At 43.5% G+C, this 24,702-nt stretch overlaps 1 protein-coding gene across 1 annotated transcript in view; it reads left to right on the top strand.

Moving 5' to 3' along the window:
* LOC132824536 (astacin-like metalloendopeptidase) overlaps positions 1–24,702 on the top strand; it is a 300,317-nt gene that overhangs the window by 5,264 nt on the left and 270,351 nt on the right. Inside the window, exons 2-3 of the mRNA XM_060839170.1 lie at positions 22,527–22,620; positions 22,699–22,726. Coding sequence (XP_060695153.1) covers positions 22,561–22,620; positions 22,699–22,726 — 88 coding nt within the window. The 5' untranslated portion in view covers positions 22,527–22,560. The remainder of the gene's footprint in view (positions 1–22,526; positions 22,621–22,698; positions 22,727–24,702) is intronic.

Below are 24,702 nucleotides of genomic sequence, written 5' to 3'. Positions count from 1 at the left end.
AGACGCAGACATAAAAATAGCAAGTTGGACATAACACCAACGCCTCATTGGAGGTGCACTAATGATGTTACCTAGAATGTTGACGAAATGTCTGCGAACAAACTTGCCAGCTCAGTGAGCAAGTCAACAATCTCATTGCTCTGATATTTAAACCTCAAAATACACAGAGAAAATAACGCCACCTCGTAATCTGATAAAAGCAGGATGACAAGGGGTATAACCTACCTCTTACCCCCAAACTGTTATAAAGGAGTGATTAAATGAAATGGAATTCCAGATACTCACTTTATAAGTAAGAAGAAACAATTTATTTATCTAATTCCAACAATGGACAAATCAACAGAACCACTAAAAAACCAAGCAATTGCTTCCTAACTTCCATTCAGGGACGGCACGATGTCTCACTGGTTAGCACTGCTGCTTCACAGCCTTAGATGACTGTCTGTGTGGAGTTTGCAAATTCTCCCCATGTTTGTATGGTATTCCTCCGAGTGCTCCGGTTTCCTCCCATAATCCAAAGATGTGTAGGTTAGGTAAATTGGCCATGCTAAATTGACAATAATGTTTCAGGATATGTAGGTTTGGTGCATTAGTCAGGGGTAAATGTAGAGTAGGGCAATAGATATGGTTGGGTACCTGTTTGGAGGGCCAGTTTTCATACTGTAGGGATTCTGTGAAGTAACTACTATCTGTTCCCTAACTGAATTAAATTATATGCTGCTTCAATAATACAGGTCCCACTTATATAAATGCAGTTAATAATAACAGTAAATTAAAACTTAACCTCTCAAAACTGCAGTGAAAATCCATCTCCCAAAATGGTCTTCGACTTCTCCATTGATTCTGATGTCTCTCCTGCTGTCTTCCTCTGTCCGAAACACCACCTCAGTCTGCCGAACTCTGGTGTCTAAAATATTAGCTGAACGTGCCTTTAAATTTTAAAGATAAATATTTTTCTCTGAGAGCTGCAAAGTTCTTGAGAGCCCATTACTTATTAGATGATGGTTTGTTCTGTATTCAGATGACAGTTGGCTCTCAATTTTCAAAGATTCCGAGTTTATGTACCCCCAAGACACATGAAATTGTTATAATTTGATTGGTTTCCAGGTGTCAAAACAATCCGTTTTAAATTCAATTGGTCCTCAGACTCCAAGTGTCTTTTTAAATTAATTGCAAATCTAAACTGTTTAAAAATGTGTTGCTGGAAAAGCGCAGCAGGTCAGGCAGCATCAAAGTGGAAGGAGAATCGACGTTTCGGGCATAAGCCCTTCTTCAGGGATGAGGAGGGTGTGCCAAGCAGGCTAAGATAAAAGATAGGGAGGAGGGACTTGGGGGAGGGGCATTGAAAATGCAATAGGTGGAAAGAGGTTAAGGTGAGTGTGATAGGCCGGAGAGGGGGTGGGGGCGGAGAGGTCGGGAAGAAGATTGCAGGTCAGGAAGGCGGTGCTGAGTCTGAGGGTTGGGACTGAGAAAAGGTGGGGGGAGGGGAAATGAAGCTGGAGAAATCTGCATTCATCCCTTGTGATTGGAGGGTTCCTAGGCGGAACATGAGTCGCTCTTCCTCCAGGTGTCATGTTGCCATGGTCTGGCGATGGAGGAGGCCAAGGACCTGCATGTCCTTGGCAGAGTGGGAGGGGGAATTAAAGTATTCAGCTACGGGGCGGTTGGGGTGGTTGGTGCAGGTGTCTCAGAGGTGTTCTCTGAAACATTTCGCAAGTAGGCAGCCTGTCTCCCAATGTATAGGAGGCCACATCGGGTGCAGCAAATGATGTGTGTGGAGGTGCAGGTGAATTTCTGATGGATATTGAAGGATCCCTTGGGGTCTTGGAGGGAAGTGAGGGGGGGAGGTGTGGGCGCAAGTTTTGCATTTTTTGCGGTTGCAAGGGAAGGTGCTGGGAGGGGAGTTTGGGTTGGTGGGGGGGTGTGGATCTGACAAGTGAGTCACGGAGGGAGTGGTCTTTCCGGAACGCTGATAGGGGTGGGGAGAGAAATATATCCTTGTTGGTGGGGTCCGTTTGGAGGTGGCAGAAATGACGAAGGATGATCCGATGTATCTGGAGGTTGGTGGGGTGGTAGGTGAGGACTAGTGGGGTTCTGTCCTGGTGGCGATTGGAGGGGCGGAGTTCAAGGGCGTAGGAGTGGGAAGTGGAGGAGATGCGGTGGAGAGCATCGTCAACCACGTCTGAGGGAAAATTGCTGTCCAGATGCATCGCAAAAAATGCAAAGCTTGTCCGCCTAGGAAACCTCCAACCACAAGGGATGAATGCAGATTTCTCCAGCTTCTTCATTCCCCCCCCCCCACCTTTTCTCAGTCCCAACCCTCAGACTCAGCACCGCCTTCTTGATCTGCAATCTTCTTCCCGACCTCTGCCCCCACCCCCTCTCTGGCCTATCACCCTCACCTTAACCTCCTTCCACCTATCGCAATTCCAACGCCCCTCCCCCAAGTTCCTCCTCCCTACCTTGGCACACCCTCCTCATTCCTGAAGAAGAGCTTATGCCCGACACTTTGATGCTGCCTGACCTGCTGCGCTTTTCCAGCAACACATTTATAAGCTCTGATCCCCAGCATCTGCAGTCCTCACTTTCTACTTTGAATCTAAACTGTTGTCTGGATAAAATTCTGCTTGGGCCAGATAACTGTAAAACCCTTCAATACTTTGTTTCATTTCAAGAACTTGCAGCTGCACAGACATTCATTTTATTTCTAAGCACCAAAAAGAATACTGTTTCTTCAAGGGATGAAAATGCTTCCCCTCCCCAATTTTACAATATTTACACACCGACTTTGTGACACTAATGTAATCATGTGGAAGCCTACTGCATCATCTGGCTCTGCACAAATTCCCACAATGGTTCTTGATGGGTTGTATGCTTTCCTAGATATCAGTTTACCCTTACTGTATTTGCAAACTAACTTAGGTTTTGTTTATTTTACTTACCATTATCCTTTTATTACCTCCTTTATGGTCTGTTAATTTTCTTTGTAAGTTCTCCCTTACAGATCTAATACTCCCAGAGTCACAGAGATGTACGGTATGGAAACAGACCCTTCGATCCAACCCATCCATGCCGACCAGATATCCCAACCCAATCTAGTCCCACCTGCCAGCACCCTGCCATATCCCTCCAAACCCTTCCTATTCATATACCCATTCGAATGCCTCTTAATTGTTGCAATTGTACCAGCCTCCACCACTTCCTCTGGCAGCTCATTCCATACACGTACCACCCTCTGCGTGAAAAAGTTGCCCTTTAGATCTCTTTTATATCTTTCCCCTCTCACCCTAAACCCGTGCCCTCTAGTTCTGGACTCCCCGACCCCAGGGAAAAGACTTTGCCTATTTACCCTGTAAATGCTCCTCATAATTTTGTAAACGTCTATAAGTTCACCGCTCAGCCTCCGACGCTCTAGGTAAAACAGCCCCACCCTGTTCAGCCTCTCCCTATAGCTCAAATCCTCCAACCCTGGCAACACCCTTGTAAATCTTTTCTGAACTCTTTCAAGTTTCAACATCTTTCCGATAGGAAGAAGACCAGAATTGCATGCAATATTCCAACAGCGGCCTAACCAATGTCCAGTACAGCCGCAAACATGACCTCCCAACTCCTGTACTCAATACTCTGACCAATAAAACAAAGCATACCAAACACCACCTTCACTATCCTATCTGCTTGCGATTCCTCTTTCAAGGAGCTATGAACCTGCTCTCCAAGGTCTCTTTGTTCAGCAACACTCCCTTTCCCAAAATGCAGCACTTCGCATTTATCTGAATTAAACTCTATCAGCCACTTCTCAGCCCATTGGCCCATCTGGTCAAGATCTTGTTGTAATCTGAGGTAACTCTCTTCGCTGTCCACTACACCTCCAACTTTGGTATCATCTGCAAACTTACAAACTTGGCCTTCTGTGTTTAGAGCCTTTAATGTCTGCCATAATCTCCCTTTTTCTCTTTTCTCAATTCTGTATATTCCTGCATCCAGGGTTCACTGGATTCTTTTGGTCTCACCCTTACCTTTATTGGAACATTTTGGCTGTAATCTCGTACTTACTCGTTGAATGTGTCTCACTGTTCTGGAAGATTTAACTAAAGCTTCTGCTCCCAGTCTATTCTGATAAAATCATTTGATCATATGAAAATCAGCCTGTTAGCCCCAGTGTAGAATTTTGATTGTGGGCCCATGTTTGTCCTTTTCCAGAAGAATCTTGAATGTTAAGAGAGCTACGTTTGTTGTCTGCAAACTGCTACCTCACTCATACTTCAACGACTTGTACAGCTTGTTACCTAATTTTAAGTCCAGGACAATCCCATCTTTCATAGAGTCTTCTATGCATTGGCTTAAAATGCTCCTGGATGCATTCTATGAATTCTGTTCCCTCTAAACTTTTCATACCCAGTATTGGAAGTTGAAATGCCCAACTGTCACTACCTATAGCTTTTACATTTCTGAAATTTGCCTACATATCTGCTCTATTCCTGATTTGCTGGGAGTGTGCTATTGTCCCCTAACAATGAGATTACTCCTGTTGCTTTTTAAATGAAACAATTTGGGTAGAAACAAAGGCCTTCTTACATGTCATTTCTTCTTACTGCTGTAATCAATTTACTGATCAGTACTCCAAAGCCCCCATGCAGCCCACACCACTTGTTTCTTTCCCGACTCACCTGAAGATCCTACTGTAGTGATTGGAACAAGGTCAGCCAGGTGGATTTCATATCATGAGTTCCCTGGTCAGGTTAATAGCCCTAATCAGGGAGCCCTGGCAGACAGATATAAACAGGAGTCTGGATTACTGGTGCTGGAAGAGCACAACAGTTCAGGCAGCATCCAAGGAGCAGCGAAATCGACGTTTCGGGCAAAAGCCCTTCATCAGGAATAAAGGCAGTGAGCCTGAAGCGTGGAGAGATAAGCTAGAGGAGGGTGGGGGTGGGGAGAAAGTAGCATAGAGTACAATGGGTGAGTGGAGGAGGGGATGAAGGTGATAGGTCAGGGACGAGAGGGTGGAGTGGATAGGTGGAAAAGGAGATAGGCAGGTAGGACAAGTCCGGACAAGTAATGGGGACAGTGCTGAGCTGAAAGTTTGGAACTAAGATGAGGTGGGGGAAGGGGGAATGAGGAAACTGTTGTAGTCCACATTGATGCCCTGGGGTTGAAGTGTTCTGAGGCAGAAGATGAGGCGTTCTTCCTCCAGGCGTCTGGTGTTGACGGAGCGGCGGTGAAGGAGGCCCAGGACCTCCATGTCCTCGGCAGAGTGGGAGGGCGAGTTCTAAAATGTTGGGCCACGGGTCGGTGTGGTTGATTGGTGCGGGTGTCCCGGATATGTTCCAGAGATAGATATAAACTGGAGTGTCAGGGGTTATGTTCATGCTAGGAGCTGGCTATGAGCTAGCTGGATCAATGGCATGTGCAATGCTCATGTTAATACAGGGTGACTTGTGTTGTAGAGAGTTCATATCCGATACTCTGTGAGAATCTCTAGGAGAGGCAGAGAATTCCTCAAGAAGTTAAACTTTTATTTGCAAACAAAAGCTGTGACAATCAGAAAATGGCTTCCCTACTGCCCCCGATACTTGGGACTTGCTACTTTTTATACTTTTCTAGTTACTGCGCTTATCTGGTGTCATTAGCATCACTAATCACATGACCTTGCATTGTCTTTCTAAACTAATCATCTTCTGCTACACTGGTCTGCTACTTTACACTTAACCTATCATATTGTGCCATCATTATTTTCAGCCTGTGCTCATCTGTCACATGATTCTATGTATTGCTCCATTAATTTAATTACACAACTGTCATTAATTTCCAAACTTGGTGACAGGATGCATGCCTTCGTAGAGTTATTTCAGTGGCAATGAGAGGAATAAACATGCACCTGAAGAGATTTGCTCGCAATAGTCGTCTTTTATTTGGGATAAGCATTTCTGGTATTTGGGAAGCTTGACTTATTGATCCTGCCAATGAAGACTGGGCCCAGTACGTGGAAAGAATGCATTATTTTTTCTCGAAAAATGACATGGGAGCAGACAAAAAGCAACAAGTAATTGTGCTGACAGCTTTTGGACACACAACTTTATGGTTATTAGGAACTTCACTTTCCCTGAGGCATTAGATACCTTTCAAGAGCTGACAGATTTAGCTAAGGAGTATTATGATCCCAAGCCTGTTTTAATTCTGAGACACTATCTGTTTTACTTGGCAGTTGAAAAACCAGGGGAATCGTATCTCTATTTTTGATGAAGGTAAGACTTGACATGTGATTTTGGTTTAAGTGAGATACTGAGATACCATTTGATATGTGAGAATGGGGAATAATAACATGGATCACATGAAAGCAACAACTTGTAGACTGGGCAGGAACAAAATATACCCAGCCCCTCGGAACATCTGGCAAGGCTGTCAGAACTTGTGGATTCTCTCCCTCCACCTCATGGCAAAAAAGCATCTGCGGACAAGATGCACATGTACATGGCAGATGTCCCAGTCTCCATGCCATTACCGCCTGAAAAAGATAAATTTCTTCTGAGACGCTCCAGGCACAAGAGGTGGCCTACTGTCCAGAATGTGCTGCCAGTATTCGAGGCAGAGTTGGAGGAACCAGACCTGGTTTGAAAATGCGACAGGAAAAGATCAGCCTATAGCCCAGGACTTAGAGGGGGAGTGCTGTAGTGATTCGAATAAGGTCAATCAAGTGGATCTAATAGAATGAGTTCCTTGAATGGGAGTTTTAACCTGGCCCAATCAGGGAGCCCTGACTGACAGATGTGAACAGGAACATCAGGGTTTCTGTTACCTGTAGGAATGCCTCTGAGCTAGCTGGGTCAGTCTCATGTGCTATGCATGTATAAATCAAGGGTGATGGGATACTAGCCTTCGTGGAGTTATTTCGTCTACAATTTGGAAATCTGAGCTGCCAATCCTGCTTCCCCTCTCAACCATGTCTATGGCATCAAAGACATAAGACTATATTTTAATGTATGCCCTCAATTAATCTCTTTGCATTAAAATAAACATTATGCAACTTTGCCAAATTCCCTTGTGCCTTAACTGACCTATAAATTTGATGCCTTCCTGAATTGCCCGCAGACCTTTTTAATTTTGATTGTACATCTCCCCCCTTGAACCATTTTAGGATTCCAAACCCTGCCAAGTTAACTTGAATTCTCCCCAACCTTATTATCAAACCTGCCAACAAGAATGCTGTTCCCATGTGTAGGTTCAGGGGACATGACTGGGGGGCATATATAGGGTTACAGGAAGAGACTTTCTCTTGATCAATGACCAGGAAGCACACATTTTAAGGGGGAAAAAGTTTAGAGGAGATATGAGAGAAAAAAATATTCATTTGAGGATGGTAGGAATCTGGAAATCTTGCCTCAAATGGTGGTAGAGATAGAAAGCTTCATAATATTTTTGTACTTGGATGTGTACTTGCAATGCTTAGGCATACAAAGCTGTGGGACAATTGCTGGAAAATGGCATTAAAACAATTTTGTAATTGTGTTTTTTGACTGGCATGAATGTAATGGGCTGAAAGGCCTTTATTCTATGCTGAAAATGTAATGTTGACACGAAATTGAAATCCAAAGTCTGGTTGAAGATTTGTAGCTCGGGTGTCCGTTGTTGTGGTTCTGTTCGCCGAGCTGGAAGTTTTTGCTGCAAACGTTTCGTTCCCTGGCTAGGGAACATCATCAGTGCTATTGGAGCCTCCTGTGAAGCTGCTTTGATGTTTCTTCCGGTTTTTATAGTGGTATAAATACCGGAAGAAACATCAAAGCAGCGTTTCACAGGAGGCTCCAATAGCACTGATGATGTTCCCTAGCCAGGGAACAAAACGTTTGCAGCAAAAACTTCCAGCTCGGCGAACAGAACCACAACAAATTGAAATCCCTCCTGCCAATAAAATCTTTCAGTCACTGACTCATGTGGGCTGATGTGTTTCTATACTCACTTGCACAGAGCACTAAAGGTAATCCAGATACTGACCTTTTGCCTTTTGTTCTTGAATCTACTTTCTATGCCCTGAATTCTACTTACGATCTCATCCCTTTCTCTACCTATGCTGTTGGTCCCAATATGTATTTGATCAATTTGCCCTCCTCCTTCAGCCTTTCAGTGACGTCTGACACTGGCACCATTGAGACAACATATGATCCTGGAGTCTCTGTTGTGTCTGTAGAGATACTTGTGTGTTCCCATGGTAGGCTGAATATCAAACAAAAGGAAGGTGATAGAGTGTTTGGTGTTGTGTTGCAATGATAACAATCAATTTCTCAATGTCAGCAAAACAAAAGAACTGATCATTGATTTCAGGCAGAAAAGAGGAGGACACATCCCTACCTACATCAATGGAGTAGAGATGGGAGAGGGTTGACAGCACCAAGTTTCGAGGAGTGATGATAACCAATGGTCTGTCCTGCACCTCCAACATAGATATGACAGTCAAGAAGGCACAACAGTTCCTCTTCTTCCTCATGTGGCTTACAAAATTCAGCATGTCCATAAGGACCTTCACCAACTTTTGCAGATGCACTAGTGAAAACATCCTGTCCAGTGGCATAACTGCCTGGTATGGCAATTACCAGAAAGTTGTGTGCACAGCCCAGACCATTTAGGAAGCCAACCTCCCATTCATTGACTCCATTTACACTTCACGTTGTTGTGGAAACACTGCCATCAACAATGAACCTCCCATCCCAGTAATGCTCTATTCCAACCTCTTCCATCAGACAGAAGATACAGAAGCATGAACACATGCATCATCAGGTTCAATAACAGCTTCTTCCCTGCCATTATTAGATTGATGAATGGACCCTCTAATTTCAAATAATGTTGATCTTGCTTTACAACATACTGTGCAGCTGTATTTTAATAAAATTAATAAAACTCAAATTTAGAAGCAAGTCAATCAAATTTAGAAGTAAGTCAATCAAATTTATTAATTCAAAAGCTTTTGGGAGGAGCCGTGTGATTCTGATTTTAACCGCGGGACTTGACCACGCCATCCCTCTCCGAAGAACAGGTACAGCAGTTTTTATAGTCTGGATGACATGTACAACAAAAGCCCGTGAAAGACAATTTCTTGTGTTCTGTGCATGCTCGCAGAAATCGCTGGTTGTGTTCTGTGCATGCGGATGCAGAGATTGCTGTTTCCGGAAACGGCATACCATGCCACTGTGTTCTGCACATGCGCACACAGAGATCACTGGTTCTGGAAATAGCATACCACAACATTGTATTCTGTATTTCTTCTTTTATGAGTTTCAGTCTTCAGTCTCCCCTTGTGGTCCGAGACATGCAGGAGCATGGCGAACAGCCACCTACATCAAGTAATCATGAGTGGGGCCAGAATGGGGTGACTCACAGCCAACTCAAAGTGGAGGCTAGCACCCGGCATAATTCTCGCTGTAAAAACTTTACAATGTGAGTTAAGGACAACCATAGCAATGTAACCAGTGATGACAATAAAAATGAACATGATGAAGGCATGCAAAAGGTACAAGGCCCAAGATCTGCCTTGTAGCCATCCTAGCCACCCCGGGGGATTATAATCATGAAACTTGTTTCCCTTCCTGCCGGATTTTACCAGCCTCCAAGCAGATGTGATCCACTAGGTTAGTTATGTTGTCCGAGGTGTCCGGATTGTATGTGCAGCAGTCGGGTCCAATAAAGCACAGGTGCCACCTTGTGCCGCTTGCAAATAGTCAAGGGCCCATTGGTTCTGCAACACAACAGGAGGGGTGGCAATAGCCTCAGCTGACACCTCGGAGATGGCCATGCTAATAGCTGCAAAGCTACCAGCAGTCTCATTAGCCAGCCTTTCCAAAGTTGAGGCCATATTGATCAGTTCCCCAGCAGCCTTAGTCGTCCCACAGGCAGAGAAGACGATCATAAAGAATTGCTCAGTCTCCGTGATGGACCACTTGAATCGAAGTAGATGTAGGTTGAGATGAAAGCAGAGGGAACTGTAATGGCAAACAAAAGGGACCGCATAGGCAAGGTAGCAAGATCTGGACCAATTTGGAGGGAGCCAAGGCTAGGATTTGAGACCACAGACAAAATAAGTACCACTGTAAGTCCTAGGTAATCAGTCAGAATTGTGGTCCAAATAGTTTTGAACGTTTTACCTGTAGTCGTATTGACAACCTCAAGGCTCAGAAAACTTCCAGAAAGAAACAATCGGTGGCCGGACAGTGTAAAGAGCAGGGAATGGGAACAATTGCTAGTTCCAACATCCCACTCTGATGTGCGATTACATAAACAAATAGCCCCTGTGGGCATTCCTTCACCTGTGGCGTTTGTGAGGTACAGAACCGGGGGGGGAATGCAAAAGGTTATAGTGAGGCTGGAGCCAACCTTTATAGTTTTAAATGTTATAACCTATGGTCTCCCAGGTGACCTTATCATTGGCAGCATAAGTGATTTGGTCAGGACGTTGCATGAATGACTCGTAAGATTCTCTGTCAGAGCAACCCTCCGGCCACAAGTGGATAATTGTGTGGATCTGTCCTGGTCCAACCACCGTTCCGCTGTTTATAATTTATTAAACAGAATGGGTCCCAGGGGAATCCCCCCAATAGAGTGCGCAGGGATTCAAGTACAGACCCAGCATTTAGAGATACTATTTTGCTGAGCGTGCATATTGGATACATTAACATGTAATCCACACCTACTCCGGTGAACAGTACCTAGGTTGGCACAATTCCTTCGGTCCTCTCGCTCCCCCAGTGGCTACTACGCAAAGGGCAACGGCAAAAATAAACAGAAAAATCCCAGAGCTTACTGAACGGAGTTATACAATGGCTGCGCACAACAGCCTGTGTTCTTGGTTCGTTTGCAACAATTCCACACACACAAACGAGGTCAGCAGGCCTCGTGAGGAGTCAGTCTGAAAAGAAAGCTGATGGTGAGGGTTATCAACTGGTGTCTGTGTATTTCTTCAGTTGTGACCAATGTTTCCAGACCCCCTTCCCTCACATGTCAGTATAGGAGCACGTGTCACTGGTAGTGATATCATCATAGGGACCATTCCACTTTGGGATGAAGCCAGGTTTAGCAGGTAGAGTCTTGACCATAACCTTACTACCTGCTGATGGGACCTCCGAACAATAATTTATTTGCCTCTGTTCATCCCACCCCTCTTTTGTCCCTGACTGTTTACATCTCCTTCAACTTGGCACTCAGTTCGAGTACATAGCGACATATTCCATCACGGAGAGGGCCAACATCGGAACTCCCCATGATGATGGACTCGGGCAGTTGCTTTGCCCTACCTGTCATCAACTCATAAGGAGTCAAACCAGTAGATTGGCTTGTGGTGGACTAGAGTTGCATGAGCAGAGCAGGCAGAACCTCAGTCCAGCATTTCTCAGAGTTCTGTATGGCCTTAGTAAGGGAAGTTTTAAGAGCTCTGTTCATTCGCTCCACCATGCCAGAACATTGTGGATGGAAAATTATGTGAGATTTCTGTTTAATGCCCATCGGTTGACGTATGGTTTTTACAAATCTCCAGGAACAATGAGTCTCCTGATCAGTGTCAATATGGGACGTTACCTCCCCTACCTGCGAATCACCTCCTCAACTAAAATCCTTTCCACAATGTTTGCTGAGCAGTTCCGCGTGGGGTAGGCCTCAACCCACGTGGTGACTTGGTCAATAATTACAATACAATATGTCTTTCCATGGGATTGGGGAACAGGTCCCATAAAATCTGTCTGTATATATTTCCAGGGCCCTTTTGGGTGTGGCTGGTGCCCCATTTTAATTTTAATGGGTCTGTCTGGGTTGTGCTGGGCACACGTCACACAGTAGTGACAGAATGAAGCTATATCTCTGACCATGCCCTTCCACCACCATTCCTTCCTGAGGCTGGTTATCATTGCATCACGTCTCACACGAGAAATGCCATGATGTAATTGCATAAGAGTATATTGGATGCACACGGGGGCCAGGACCTTGTCATTCAATCTCCAGATGTCTTCCTCATCTGGCATAGACCCGTGCCTTTCACCTGGTGTATTCACCCTCAGGTATCAGCGTGCAGTTGGGTAATGCTTGTCGTGGGACCATCCTCAGCAAAGGTGGCAGACAAAGAATGGATGTCTTCTGTCTCTCGAACTGATTGCGCTTTTCCAGCAACCCATTTTTAGCTCTGATCTCCAGCATCTGCAGTCCTCACTTTCTCCTAGCTTTGTCAGCAGCCTGGTTCCCCTTAAAAATGTGCCAACTCAGATTCTGTTTATCTGGTTCCCTCTGATGGGCCTTGACTTTCAGTACTGCAGCCACTGATTGGAGCTCACTGGCCTCCAGTAAGGTCTTTATTATCTGCCCATGTTTGACAGGGGTGCCACCTGTGGTGACAAAACTCCGTCTTCCCCAAACAGTCATGTAATCATGGACAATCCCGAACACATATCTACAATCAGTGTAAATGTTAACCCTCTTCCTGTTGCCTCCATGATGGCCTGGATGAGGGCCGCTAACTGGGCTGACAGGCCTCCTTCGATTCTTCTCGCTCGGACAACTCGTAATTCCACTACTGCCCATCCCGTTCCTGGCAAACCATTTACATATATCCACGAGCCATTCACAAACAGGGTCTCATCTGGTGCCTCCAGGGGTACACTCTTTATCCCACTTTTCTCTACTTCTTCATCCACATTCCCACACATGTGGTTCACCATCGCCTTACATTCCTTCTGCTGACTTTTCCCAGGTATCTCGTATAATGGTAATGGATTTTGTTGGTGGCAAAAGAACATCCTCTCATTTTGCACTTCTCATGTTAGAAACCATGCGTAATTTCCCCGTATTTAACATTTCTACGAGGGTGTGTTTAGTGTGCAAGATTACATTCCCTGTAATCAATAGTCTCACTGACCCTCACTGCCCATGCGGCACAGTCTAAAGCAGCTATACATCCGGCCAAGCCGTTCAGTACGGGACTCTCAGCAGTAGAGTAGTACCCTATAGGTATCTGTTTATCATGATGGAGCTGGGTTAATACTGCCGAATAAAAGCGTCCCTCTTCATTGCAGTAAATGTGGAAGTCTTTACTAGCATCTGGTAATCCCGGTCCCAGATAACTCTGCTTTCAGTTTTGTACAGGAGTTGTCCTGCTCCAGTCCCCAGTCAACAGGGTCTGTTGCAGGTTTACCCCCTTTTTACCAATCGCTTCATGGGCTCAACAACTTTGGCAAACTCAAGGATAAAATTCCTAGTAATTAAACAAGCTCAAGACCTTTCTCACACCATGGACTGTCGCAGGCCGCGGCATCTGTTGTATAGCTGTCTTCCTGTCTGCAGGCATTTCTTTAATGTCTTGGGAAATTAAATGTCCCAAGTAAAGAACTCCAGTTTTCCCAATTTGAGCTTTCTTTGCGCTGGCTTTTAACCTTCTGTCCTGCAAGTGTTTCAGGACTAAGTATAGCGCCTCCTGAAGTTTTGATTTGGATTCAGAATCCAGGAGGATGCCATTGACAAATTGGAGTATCGTACTGCTGTTGGGCAGGTCGATTTCCCTGAGTACCTCACTCATTACACAGTGAAAGATAGCTGGACTATTATAGAATCCTTGCAGAAGTCTGGACCAGGTATACTGTTTATACCCGACGGTAAATGCAAACTTATCTTGGGAGTCACAATGGAGGGGGATAGACCAGAATCCATTATCTATTACAGTAAAGAATTTGTAGGTAGGGGAAAGCCCATTTAAGATTGTGGATGAACTGGCGACGATAGGGTGTAATTCAGGAATGACACCTTTTGGGCTGTATAATCGATTGTGAGATGATAACTACCATCAGTTTACTGACCAGCCATGTGGAAGCATTAGTAGCTCTTGTCGTGTCTCGGAGAATTCCCCTCTCCACTAATCCTTTCACAATTTCCACAACTGCACTTCTGGTTATGGGTTTTATGGGGTATTGGCGGTGTGTCCTGTGTTCCAGACCCTCCATCACTATGGGATTGATTTTAATCAAGCCTGCATCTAATTTAGTCTCTGCCCATACCTCTGGGATGGAGGTGCAAATGACCTCAAAACCATTATCCTCTAGCTGCCAATTGCGAGGAAGTGACTTGGACAGTGCTCAAGTAGCTTGCATAAGTCTCCATTCTTTCCTTTCTCCCATCGGGACGGGGCCAGATTAATTCATCCTTCCCATGGTCTATAAGGACTTTGTACTCCTTCATTAAATCATTTTCCATAATAGTTCCTACATTATTTTTACATACATAAAATTGCATTGGTATATGAAGGTTACTGATTTCTACTAGAGTGGTCTCACTCAAGTACACAGGGGTTTGTTGTCCATTAATCCCCTTGACATAAATCATTTGTTCATTGTGGGCAGGAGTAGATCAGTAATACATATGGAGGCTCCTGTGTCCACTATCTCATACTATCTATCCCTTATCAATGCAGACAACAGACACTTTCTCATTCGCTCTTACCAGGTCAACAGCTTCTATAGTTTGATCTGCTTTTGTCTGATATCCTGCCCCAACTCCCAGGAGGTGGCCACCCTACCCAGGACTCTGCTTGCAGCACCAACTTGTTGTACTAAAATTACTAAAATTCAAATTTAGGAGCAAGTCAATCAAAGTTAGTAGCAAGTCAATGAAATTTATTAAATCAAAAACTTATGGGAGGGGCAGCGTGATTCTGACCCTCACCATGGGACTTGACCACACTGTCTCTCTCTGAACAACAGGTACAGTAGTTTTTATAGTCTGAATAGCTTGTACAACAAAAGCTGTGTGAAAGATGGTTTCTTGTATTCAGTGCATGCTCATAGAAATCATTGGTTGTGTTATGCGCTTGCGCACACAAAGGTCACTGTTTCCAGGAACAGCCGACCATGCCGTTGTGTTCTGCGCTTGCGCACCAAAGATTGCTATTTCCGGGAGCGGTATACCACACCATTGTGTTCTGTGCATGCGCACACAGAGATTACTGTTTCTGGGAGTGGCGTACCACACCGTTGTGTTCTGCGCATGCGCACACAAAGATCACTGGTTCCGGGAACGGCATGCAACAACATTGTATTCTGTAAGTATTTCTTCTTTAGTTAGTTTCTGTCTTCAAGCTGCTACCTGTATGTCTTGCTCTGTCTCAATGCACTATGATCCGTATATCCTTGTTTACTATGATCTTCTTACATTGTTCGTAAAACAAAACTTTTCACAGTACTTGGATATATGTGACTGCAATAAATCAAATCAACCTTCCAAATGAATCCTCTACTACAATAGCTGTTCTGTTCATCCTCCCCTCTTGTGTAGCAGACTCACCCATGGTACCATGAAGTTGGCGCCTACTGCTTTCCCTAGCATAGCCATGTCCCCAACTGCATCCAAAATAGTATCTTTAGAAAGGAGCATTGCCACAGGGGCCACATTCCCTCTAAGTTTATCTCTGGATGTTCACTCCTTGAGCTAGCGCATGACCTGCAACTTCAGAACTAGAAGTTGATGTGATCAGCTCGCTCGTGTCAATTGTCATGCACAGAACCTTAGCATCTGTGTGCATGCACAGCCGGGCAGCTTGGTAAATGTTCCATCTGTTAGAAAAAGGTTAGCAGGGGACTCTTGCACGACAATGGTCACCATGCCCCTTCTGCCTGTTAGTCCTTGCCTGTGGTGTGACCATCTTCATTGAATCAGCATCGCAGATGCTCGAGAATGAATTCATCTGAAGTTCTCGCCCTGAACTAGCTACGACTGGACACTTTGTGCACATCTTATCGCCAGGATGGTTGAAGCTTCCATGATTTGCCACACAGTACACTTGGAGAATATAACAAGTGAACTCTGCTGCCATGACTTCCCTTGATGCCCTTAATTATTCATTTTTTTGAAAAACAATACTTATATAAGAATGTCAGTTAAATCCACAATAGCTGTTTGTTTTATAAAAATCCATCCTGCCGGTTGGCAGACAGTTCTCAACAGTATCTCTGCTCAGTTATTAATATTGATTTTCTTGTGCTGTCCTATTGATTTGAACTCAGCATGGGAAGTTTGAGATACTTTTTATATCATTGATCTCCCACACTCTTCTGCTTCAGTTCAGCTCATTTGCTGGGTCTGGTTGGAAGGCAAGCAAGTGGTTTAAGATTCTTGAATTAAATAGTGGCCATAGATATAGTATTTGTCATGTGGAAATGTAGAACCCCAGAGTGCTGCTCATAAAATTAGAGCTGCCTCCTCAGAAGTAATATTCTCATGTTTCGTTGAAATTCGAAACATCAGCTCATGTTTCTCATTATAATTTTGCAGGTGCTTTGCTTTCAATTGTCTAAACGATGCTCTTTACTCAAAAGAAAAGTTAAATTCTGAGGTACTAGATAATTTCCAACTAATTGACGTATTATACCATACCATTTGTATTTTAATTATGTTTTTCTTCAAATTGTTTAACAGACTGCACTAGAGACATGCTTTGTCACATAGTATTCTAACCAAACAGATTATCCTATGCATAATCATGAGAAATTTAATTGTATCACTATTACCAAAGTTGGTGCATTACTGTTTTATTTATTAAGGTAAGATTCACTCTATTGACATTATGTCAGCAATTGTCATCCAAGAACAAGACTGAGCAAAAATAGAATAGGAAGAAACATTTTGACGCTTTCTTCTGAAATTTCCAGATCCTTTAATTCTCCAGTACAAAATCTCTTGCTGTAAGATTCCAAAATTACGGACCAATATAGGTGGTTTTCCACTAAGAATAGTGGGACTCAAAATTATTTAAATAGCTCGAGAGACTGCAGAAAACTACAGAGCAGAGGGATTTAGACATCCTTGTCCATGAATCAAATCTAGCATCCATGATTAATAGGGAAGACAAGTAGAATGTTGAACTTTGTTCCCAAGGAATGGAGCATAAAAGTAGGGAGGTCTTGCTAAAATTATGCAAAGTACTAGTCAGACCACACCTGAAATACTCAAGTTTTGCTCTCCTCGTGCAAGGAAAGACACTGGCGTTTGAGGCAGTCCATAGCAGTTTCATTTGCCTGATATCAGATATGGAAGGACTCACTAATGAGGAGTAGTTGAGGACATCGGTTGTATATTGGAATATAGATTGGGAAACAACTTTCTCGAAACATAAGATTTTTAAGGGATTTGAATTTTCCCTTGCAAGATAATCTAGGACCAAGAGGGCAAAATCTCAGAATTAGTGGTCAGCTGTTTAAGACCGATTGAAGACTTCCCAGCATAATGAATCTATGGAATTCTTTAGTGCTTTAAAGGCTGTGTCATTAACTATACTTAAGAGACTGATGAATAAATCAGCAAGGGGATCAAGGAAGCTGTTTCGCCAGCATTGTAGCAAATTTCCAGCATCTGCAGCATTTTCCTTTATAAAATGGACTCAAGGGTTATGGGGCAAAGGCAGGAATGTGGAATTAAGAATTCAGATCAGTCTTGGACTCACTGAATGGCAGAGCAGACTTGGGCTGAATGACCTCCTACTCCTGCATCTTTTGGTCATTATTAATGTAGATTGCAACACTTAGATTTGGGACTCTATCTTGAGGAATGTCTACGGAAACATCCTGGAAGTGACATCACTGAACTCCAATTATCTCAGCCAGCATCCTTTGGCAGGTGTGACTCCAATGAGCACAGACCTCTCTATTCTTCTCTCCCTACATCCATCCTTCATATTCCTGTTGACTGCAGTTTTGCCAGAGCTCCTCAATGTAAATGGCATTTGCTCAGCTCACCTGTAGAATTCAGCTATATGTTCCATGTTTGGACCAAATAGTATATGAGGTTCCACATTATTTAGAAACTTTATTTTTAAATTATAGGAAGATTGGATTTAGTTTCCAGTTTTGTGACAATCTCATTTTATGAAAAATCAGCAATCCTTTTGAATAATGAGTCTTTTTTAAAAAGCCTTTTTCCAAGAAATCAGTATTTTCTTTTTAGCCATGAAAGGTAATTGCTTGGATGTTTGCTGACTTGAGTTGTACAGCCCAGAGAGGAAGGTCCCGAACAGCTTCATTCAGCAGGAAGCATGTTACCATTCAGGGTATCTCTGAAAGCTCTTATAAGTAGACATTTTTTTCCTAAAAGCATTGTGTGACTGCAGAAATTTACTGAAACGAGACCGATCATAATTTGCTAGTTGAAAGCGAGCTTTAGCTTGGAGATGCGGGGGTGCTTTCACTCAGGTTTGGGGTCTTTGAGTAGTTGGGGCAAAGGGGTTGAATCTTTCTTTATTCAAAATCAACTATTACAAATAGACCTTGTAATATAGTGTTTATGTACTTTTCAGTACACTGATATTTACAAATGTGCTTAGTGACACCAAAATTGGAGGTGTAGTGGACAGCGAAGAGGGTTACCTCAGATTACAACAGGATCTGGATCAGATGGGCCAATGGGCTGAGAAGTGGCAGATGGAGTTTAATTCAGATAAATGCGAGTTGCTGCATTTTGGGAAAGCAAATCCTAGCAAGACTTATACACTTAATGGTAAGGTCATAGGGAGTGTTGCTGAACAAAGAGACCTTGGAGTGCAGGTTCATAGCTCCTTGAAAATGGAGTCGCAGGTAGATAGGTTAATGAAGAAGGCATTTGGTATGCTTTCCTTTATTGGTCAGAGTATTAAGTGCAGGAGTTGGGAGGGCATGTTGTGGCTGTACAGGACATTGGTTAGGCCACTGTTGGAATATTACGTGCAGTTCTGGTCTCCTTCATATTGGAAAGATGTTGTGAAACTTGAAAGGGTTCAGAAAAGATTTACAAGGATGTTGCCAGGGTTGGAGGATTTGAGGTATAGGGAGAGGCTGAACAGGCTGGGGCTGTTTTCCCGAGAGCGTTGGAGGCTAAGGGGTGACCTTAAAGAGGTTTACAAAATTATGAGGGGCATGGATAGGATAAATAGGCAAAGTCTTTTCCCTAGGGTCGGGAGTCCAGAACCAGAGGGCATAGGTTGAGGGTGAGAGGGGAAAGCTATAAAAGACACTTAAGGGGCAACTTTTTCACGCAGAGGGTGGTACGTGTAAGAAATGAGCTGCCAGAGGAAGTGGTGGAGGCTGGTACAATTGCAACATTTAAGAGGTATTTGGATGAGTATATGAATAGGAAGGGTTTGGAGGGATATGGGCCGGGTGCTGGCAGGTGGAACTAGATTGGGTTGGGATATGTGATCGGCATGGACAAGTTGGACAGAGGGTCTGTTTCCATGCTGTACATAATTATTACTCTATGACTGACCTCCATTTGGTGAACGAGAAAAATAGGTTTTATCAACTATTCTACAGTTATCAGCTGGGATCATAACAGCATAGGTCTCATGGGCCATTATTCACTTTGGCTACTTGGTGAGCTGCATACATGCAAGATTCCAATTGAGACTACTTCTTCCATCAAACACTTTCAGATAAATTCTAATCAGGGAATTTCCCTCAAGCACCGCTCTTTCTTCAGAATCTCAAATCTCAAATGTAAGTAGGATGCCAACTCTTCCACTTTTCCCCCATCTTCTCCACTCATTTTTTGTTTTGAAGCTAACACATGAATATCCTGAAAAGGGAAGGTGCCAGGTATAATTTAGGGAACGAAGCCAGGAGAGTGAAGATATGACATTGGGAAGAATTTTGTCATTGGCCATGATTCAGTAATATTTGAGGTAATTTATAGATGAGTTCAAAGACAGACTGGAAATAAAGATTCTGAATTGTGCATTGGCTCCTGATTTTTTTAAAGAACGCAATAAGACAGGATCTGAACAAAGTGAACTGGGAGCACTTACTTGTAGGAAAATCCACATATAGTGATTGCCAAATTTTAGGGAAAAATTAAATAGAATAGGTGAGCTGGCTAGGCATCATTTAACAGAATGTGCCACAAGGATCGGTGCTGGGTCCACTGTTTTTTGTTATTTATATAAATGATTTGCAGGTGAACATAGGAGGCATAGTTAGTAAATTTGTTCAACGTTTCGGGCATAAGCCCTTCTTCAGGAATGAGGAAAGTGTGTCCAGCAGGCTAAGATAAAAGGTAGAGAGGAGGGACTTGGGGGAGGGGCGATGGAGATGCGATAGGTGGAAGGAGGTCAAGGTGAGGGTGATAGGCCGGAGTGGGGTGGGGGCGGAGAGATCAGGAAGAAGATTGCAGGTTAGGAAGGCGGTGCTGAGTTCAGGGGATTCGACTGAGACAAGGTGGGGGGAGGGGAAATGAGGAAACTGGAGAAATCTGAGTTCATCCCTTGTGGTTGGAGGGTTCCCAGGCGGAAGATGAGGCGCTCTTCCTCTAACTGTCGTGTTGTTATGGTCTGGCGATGGAGGAGTCCAAATACCTGCATGTCCTTGGTGGAGTGGGAGGGGGAGTTAAAGTGTTGAGCCACGGGGTGGTTGGGTTGGTTGGTCTGGGTGTCCCAGAGGTGTTCTCTGAAACGTTCCGCAAGTAGGCAGCCTGTATCTCCAATATAGAGGAGGCCACGTCGGGTGCAGCGGATGCAATAGATGTGTGTGGAGGTGCAGGTGAATTTGTGATGGATATGGAAGGATCCCTTGGGGCCTTGGAGAGAAGTAAGGGAGGAGGTGTGGGCGCAACGGATACAATAAATGACATTGATGGATGTGCCGGTGAAACTTTGTTGGATGTGGAAAGCTCCTTTGGGGCCTTGGATGGAGGTGATGGGGGAGGTGTGGATGCAGGTTTTGCAATTCCTGCGGTGGCAGGGGAAGGTGCCAGGAGGGGAGGGTGGTTGTTGGGGGGCATGGACCTGACCAGGTAGTCACAGAGGGAACGGTCTCTGCGGAAAGGGGTGGGGAGGGAAATATATCCCTGGTGGTGGGGTCTGTTTGGAGGTGGCGGAAATGTTGGTGGAGATGCGGTTTATGCAAAAGTTGGTAGGGTGGAAAGTGAGGACCTTGGGGTCCTTGTTACAGTTGGAGGGGTGAGGCTTGAGGGCGGAGGTGCAGGATGTGGATGAGATGTGTTGAAGGGCATCTTCAACCACGTGGGAAGAGAAATTGAAGAAGGTAATCTGGTGTATTCTATGGTGGAACTGGTCCTCCTGGGAGAAGATACGGGCGGAGGCGGTGGAATTTGGAATATGGGATAGCATTTTTGCAGGAGGTAGGGTAGGAAGAGGTGTAATCCAGGTAGCTGTGGGAGTCAGTGGATTTGTAAAAAAATGTCACTGCCAAGTCAGTCGTCATTGATGACCAGTGTAAACATGATTGGCCAAAGGGTCTTTTTCCATTTGGTGTAAACTAACTGACCCTGTTACAGTGCATGGAATCCCAAGGAATCATCAGTGCTCCCTCAATCTACTTAGCGTTTGCTCTCCCATTACCCACTCTACTTGGTCCTTCACTTTGTATCCCCTTCTCTTTTCTGGTGCGTATGTCACCCTACCTACTGCCTTCTACCACTTGCCAACTTGCATCCCTCCAAAAAAAAAACCTCGGAACTGTGATCACAGCAAGGCAACGTGAGAGTGAGGCAGGCAGTGAGATTACAAACAGGGCAGACAAATGTTGGGATGGGGCGGAAAAAACTGCCCAGATATTTGCAAAACTTTTCATTTTATTCACACAAGCATGTCACTGATGTCAAGGCACTAACTGAGTGGATGATAAACAGTACTCTGCAGTTGGCAATAAATGAGTTCTTATTTAGCTTTGTTATTTCATTCCTACTTGTTTCATCACCCTTCCCGTAATACTTAGTTGAGACAGGCATAGCATTTGACAACTTGAACAAAAGCGTACAAATTCTACAAGCTCCATCTTTCATTTTTCCCTTTGTATAGTAGAGTTGTATAATGTAGATGTTTCCTTGCCAGTCACCCAGCATACTAGGTGTGAAATATGGAAACAAAATGACAACTATGTAACCACATTGAGAAAAAGGCAATATATCATGAATGTTAGAAATGTGAAATAAACACAAAGTGTTGAAAATACAGGTAGTCAACCTTTTATTCGAAATCCTGAAATCCAAAAAGTTCCAAAATGCGAAGGTTATTTTCGTGAAGTTTTTATCTCATTAACAAGGTTGTTTGGTGTGCAAACAGTTGACCCAACTCCACACCTACTAGATGCATGTAACTCAGATACAAACTGGGCGGGGGGAGGGTGGCTCAGCACTGGCAGGCCTGAATTCTATCTCAGGGCCCGTCGTACTCACTGTGAGTCTGCTGTTCGGTAAGATTTTTAAAAGTTTCACTGTTAAACTGTCACTTATTCTGAAATTTGAAAAATTCCAAATGCTGATAACCAGCTGGTCCTGAGCGTTTTGGATAAAGGATTGTGTACCTGTACTTTGTATGTCCAGAAACATTTGTAGCAAGAGGGACACTTAACACCAAAAGTTGAATAGAACTGATCTTCATATTTAAATTGGACATTCCCAAATGCTCAACCATATTCTGGGTTTTGTGTGAGTAATACCCTTGTTCAAAATCTCTGTTGTAGAGCCCCAAGTGATTATTTGTACTTTATTGTCCACAAAATTAAACAAGTTCCATCTTTCTCAATTATCAGGTGCAGCTGGGGGTTCATATAGTGCTGAGCACAGATGGAGTTCACCATTGCAATACTTTTGACTTTATCCCTTGTGTGCATCCACTTAGAAATGGTAAGAGATGAGCAAGATAAAATTGATTACTTTTTGTGTCAATCATAACTTTTGTAACACTAATTTATTTTCTTACAGGTGACAAATAACAATTCAGACATGCAAGGTTTGTATTTTATATAACCTTTCAGTTAAACTTATTGTGAAATCCATACATGAAGCTAACAATGAATAAAGTGAAGATTATTCTGCACAATAATTGATGAATGTTAAAGTTTTGGGAAGGCTGCAGAAGGGATTTTCTGGACCAAATTTACTAGACTGTACTAGAGATAAGAGATGAGAATCATGGAGAGTAGAGAAGTTGTGTTGCTCTAAGTAGATGATTTTTAATTGGATTTGGTAGAGTTGTTCAATCCTGATTAGTTTGAATAAGCAAGGATTAAGTAACTGCTTTAAAGCAGTGATATCTGAACTTACTTTTAAACTTAAATTTTGATTTTTCAGTGCACTACTAGAAAAGATGGGGTAGTAGATTATTTACGTTTGAATTCTGAGATGTTCCAATCTGTGTTCTCATTTTACTTCCTATATTGTATGTTTCCTACAAATACCTCTTTTTTTACTGTTAATGGTACCAGGAAAACTGGTCTAAACCTGCTTCTGAATCGGCAATTCATTGAAAGAAACTCAAGATTGAGCTTTAAGTAAATGTTTATTTCTCAGAGTAGTTCTCTCCTAATTACTTACCATTAAGCTGTCATTGGACAGTGTGGAACATTTTGATGTTTATATCTGATTTTAAGTGCCTGACAGAGACATGATTCTGTGCTTGAGTAGGGATTTTCAGGGCGGAGCTCAGTCTTATATAGTGTCTTGTGTACTTTTGTGTTTTTATGTTCAGATCCTTTGGTGGTTGTTGGCTATTGGCTATTGAGAGGCTTCCTACAGCATCTCAGAAGGCAAATGAGACAGTTGCATTTCTGTTGGACCTGCAGCAGATTCTGGTTACTATCTAGATTGGTATGCAGTAAATCTAATGAACAAAAATTGTGCCGGAAAACTCAGATCTGGATTCTAAACTTCAGCTGAAATAGAATCATAGAATCCGTACAGAGCAAGGAGAGGCCATTTGGCACCACACCTTATCACATAACCCTGTATTTACCATGGCTAACCCACCTAGCCTGTACATCCCTGAAGACTGCAGGACAATTTGACACGGCTAATCCACTTAACATTTACATCTTTGAATGGAAGCAGGACCGCCTGGTGGAAAATCATGCAGACATGGGGAGAACTTGAAAACTCCACACAGACTCAAGGCTGGAATGGAACCCGAGTCCCAGGCACTATGAGGCAGCAGTGCTAGCCACTTAGCCACTCTAACGTTATACGTTGAATCCTTCTTCACTTAAATTTGAGAATTTAGAAGGTAATGAATAACTATAGTTACTCTCAAGTTAGATTATTAAATACATAGTCCAGAGTTTTCAGCTGACTCATAGTTGTCTCACCCCCACCATCCCACCAAATTACACATCCCCAGACTTTGATCTTTATTGACTTGATGACCTCCCCTCCTTACTCCAGATCCATTCCCACTCAGTTTATATGCTCTACCCTACCTCACCCCACTTCATCACTTGCTCCTTAACCCACTTCCTCACCCCATCACCTGCTCTGGATTCACTGCCTTTACCTGCTTAGGATCTTATACCACCCTCTATTCACAACTGCTGCTCTTCAAAAATTCCACAATCCATCCTCAACCCCCTCCTTACTTTAGAACCGATCTACCTCTGCCCCTATTTCCTTTTCTTCCCACTGGGCACGCTTTTTCTCCCACACATTCCAATCTGCTCTCGTAAACCATATCTCTGTATTCTCCTTGACAACATTATCTCTTTCCTGTGTGAATACTGCCAGAAAATATTCAATTAGTGCCTCTCCTATCTCATCAGACTCCACACACAACCTCCCACTACTGTCCTTGAATGGCCCTACTCTCAATAGTTTGCAAGGGTTCTTTTGACCACCTGGGTGTGTGAGACACCCAGGTCTATAAGGGTGCTATGTTGATCACCATCTTTTTTAGCAATTTATTAAATTCACCATGTGAACTAGGTGCCATTAATATAT

The sequence above is a fragment of the Hemiscyllium ocellatum genome, chromosome 18 (assembly GCF_020745735.1).
Source record: "Hemiscyllium ocellatum isolate sHemOce1 chromosome 18, sHemOce1.pat.X.cur, whole genome shotgun sequence".
NCBI lineage: Eukaryota > Metazoa > Chordata > Chondrichthyes > Orectolobiformes > Hemiscylliidae > Hemiscyllium > Hemiscyllium ocellatum.
Note: the sequence above shows the minus strand (reverse complement) of the source record. Positions and strands in the feature narration are given on the sequence as shown.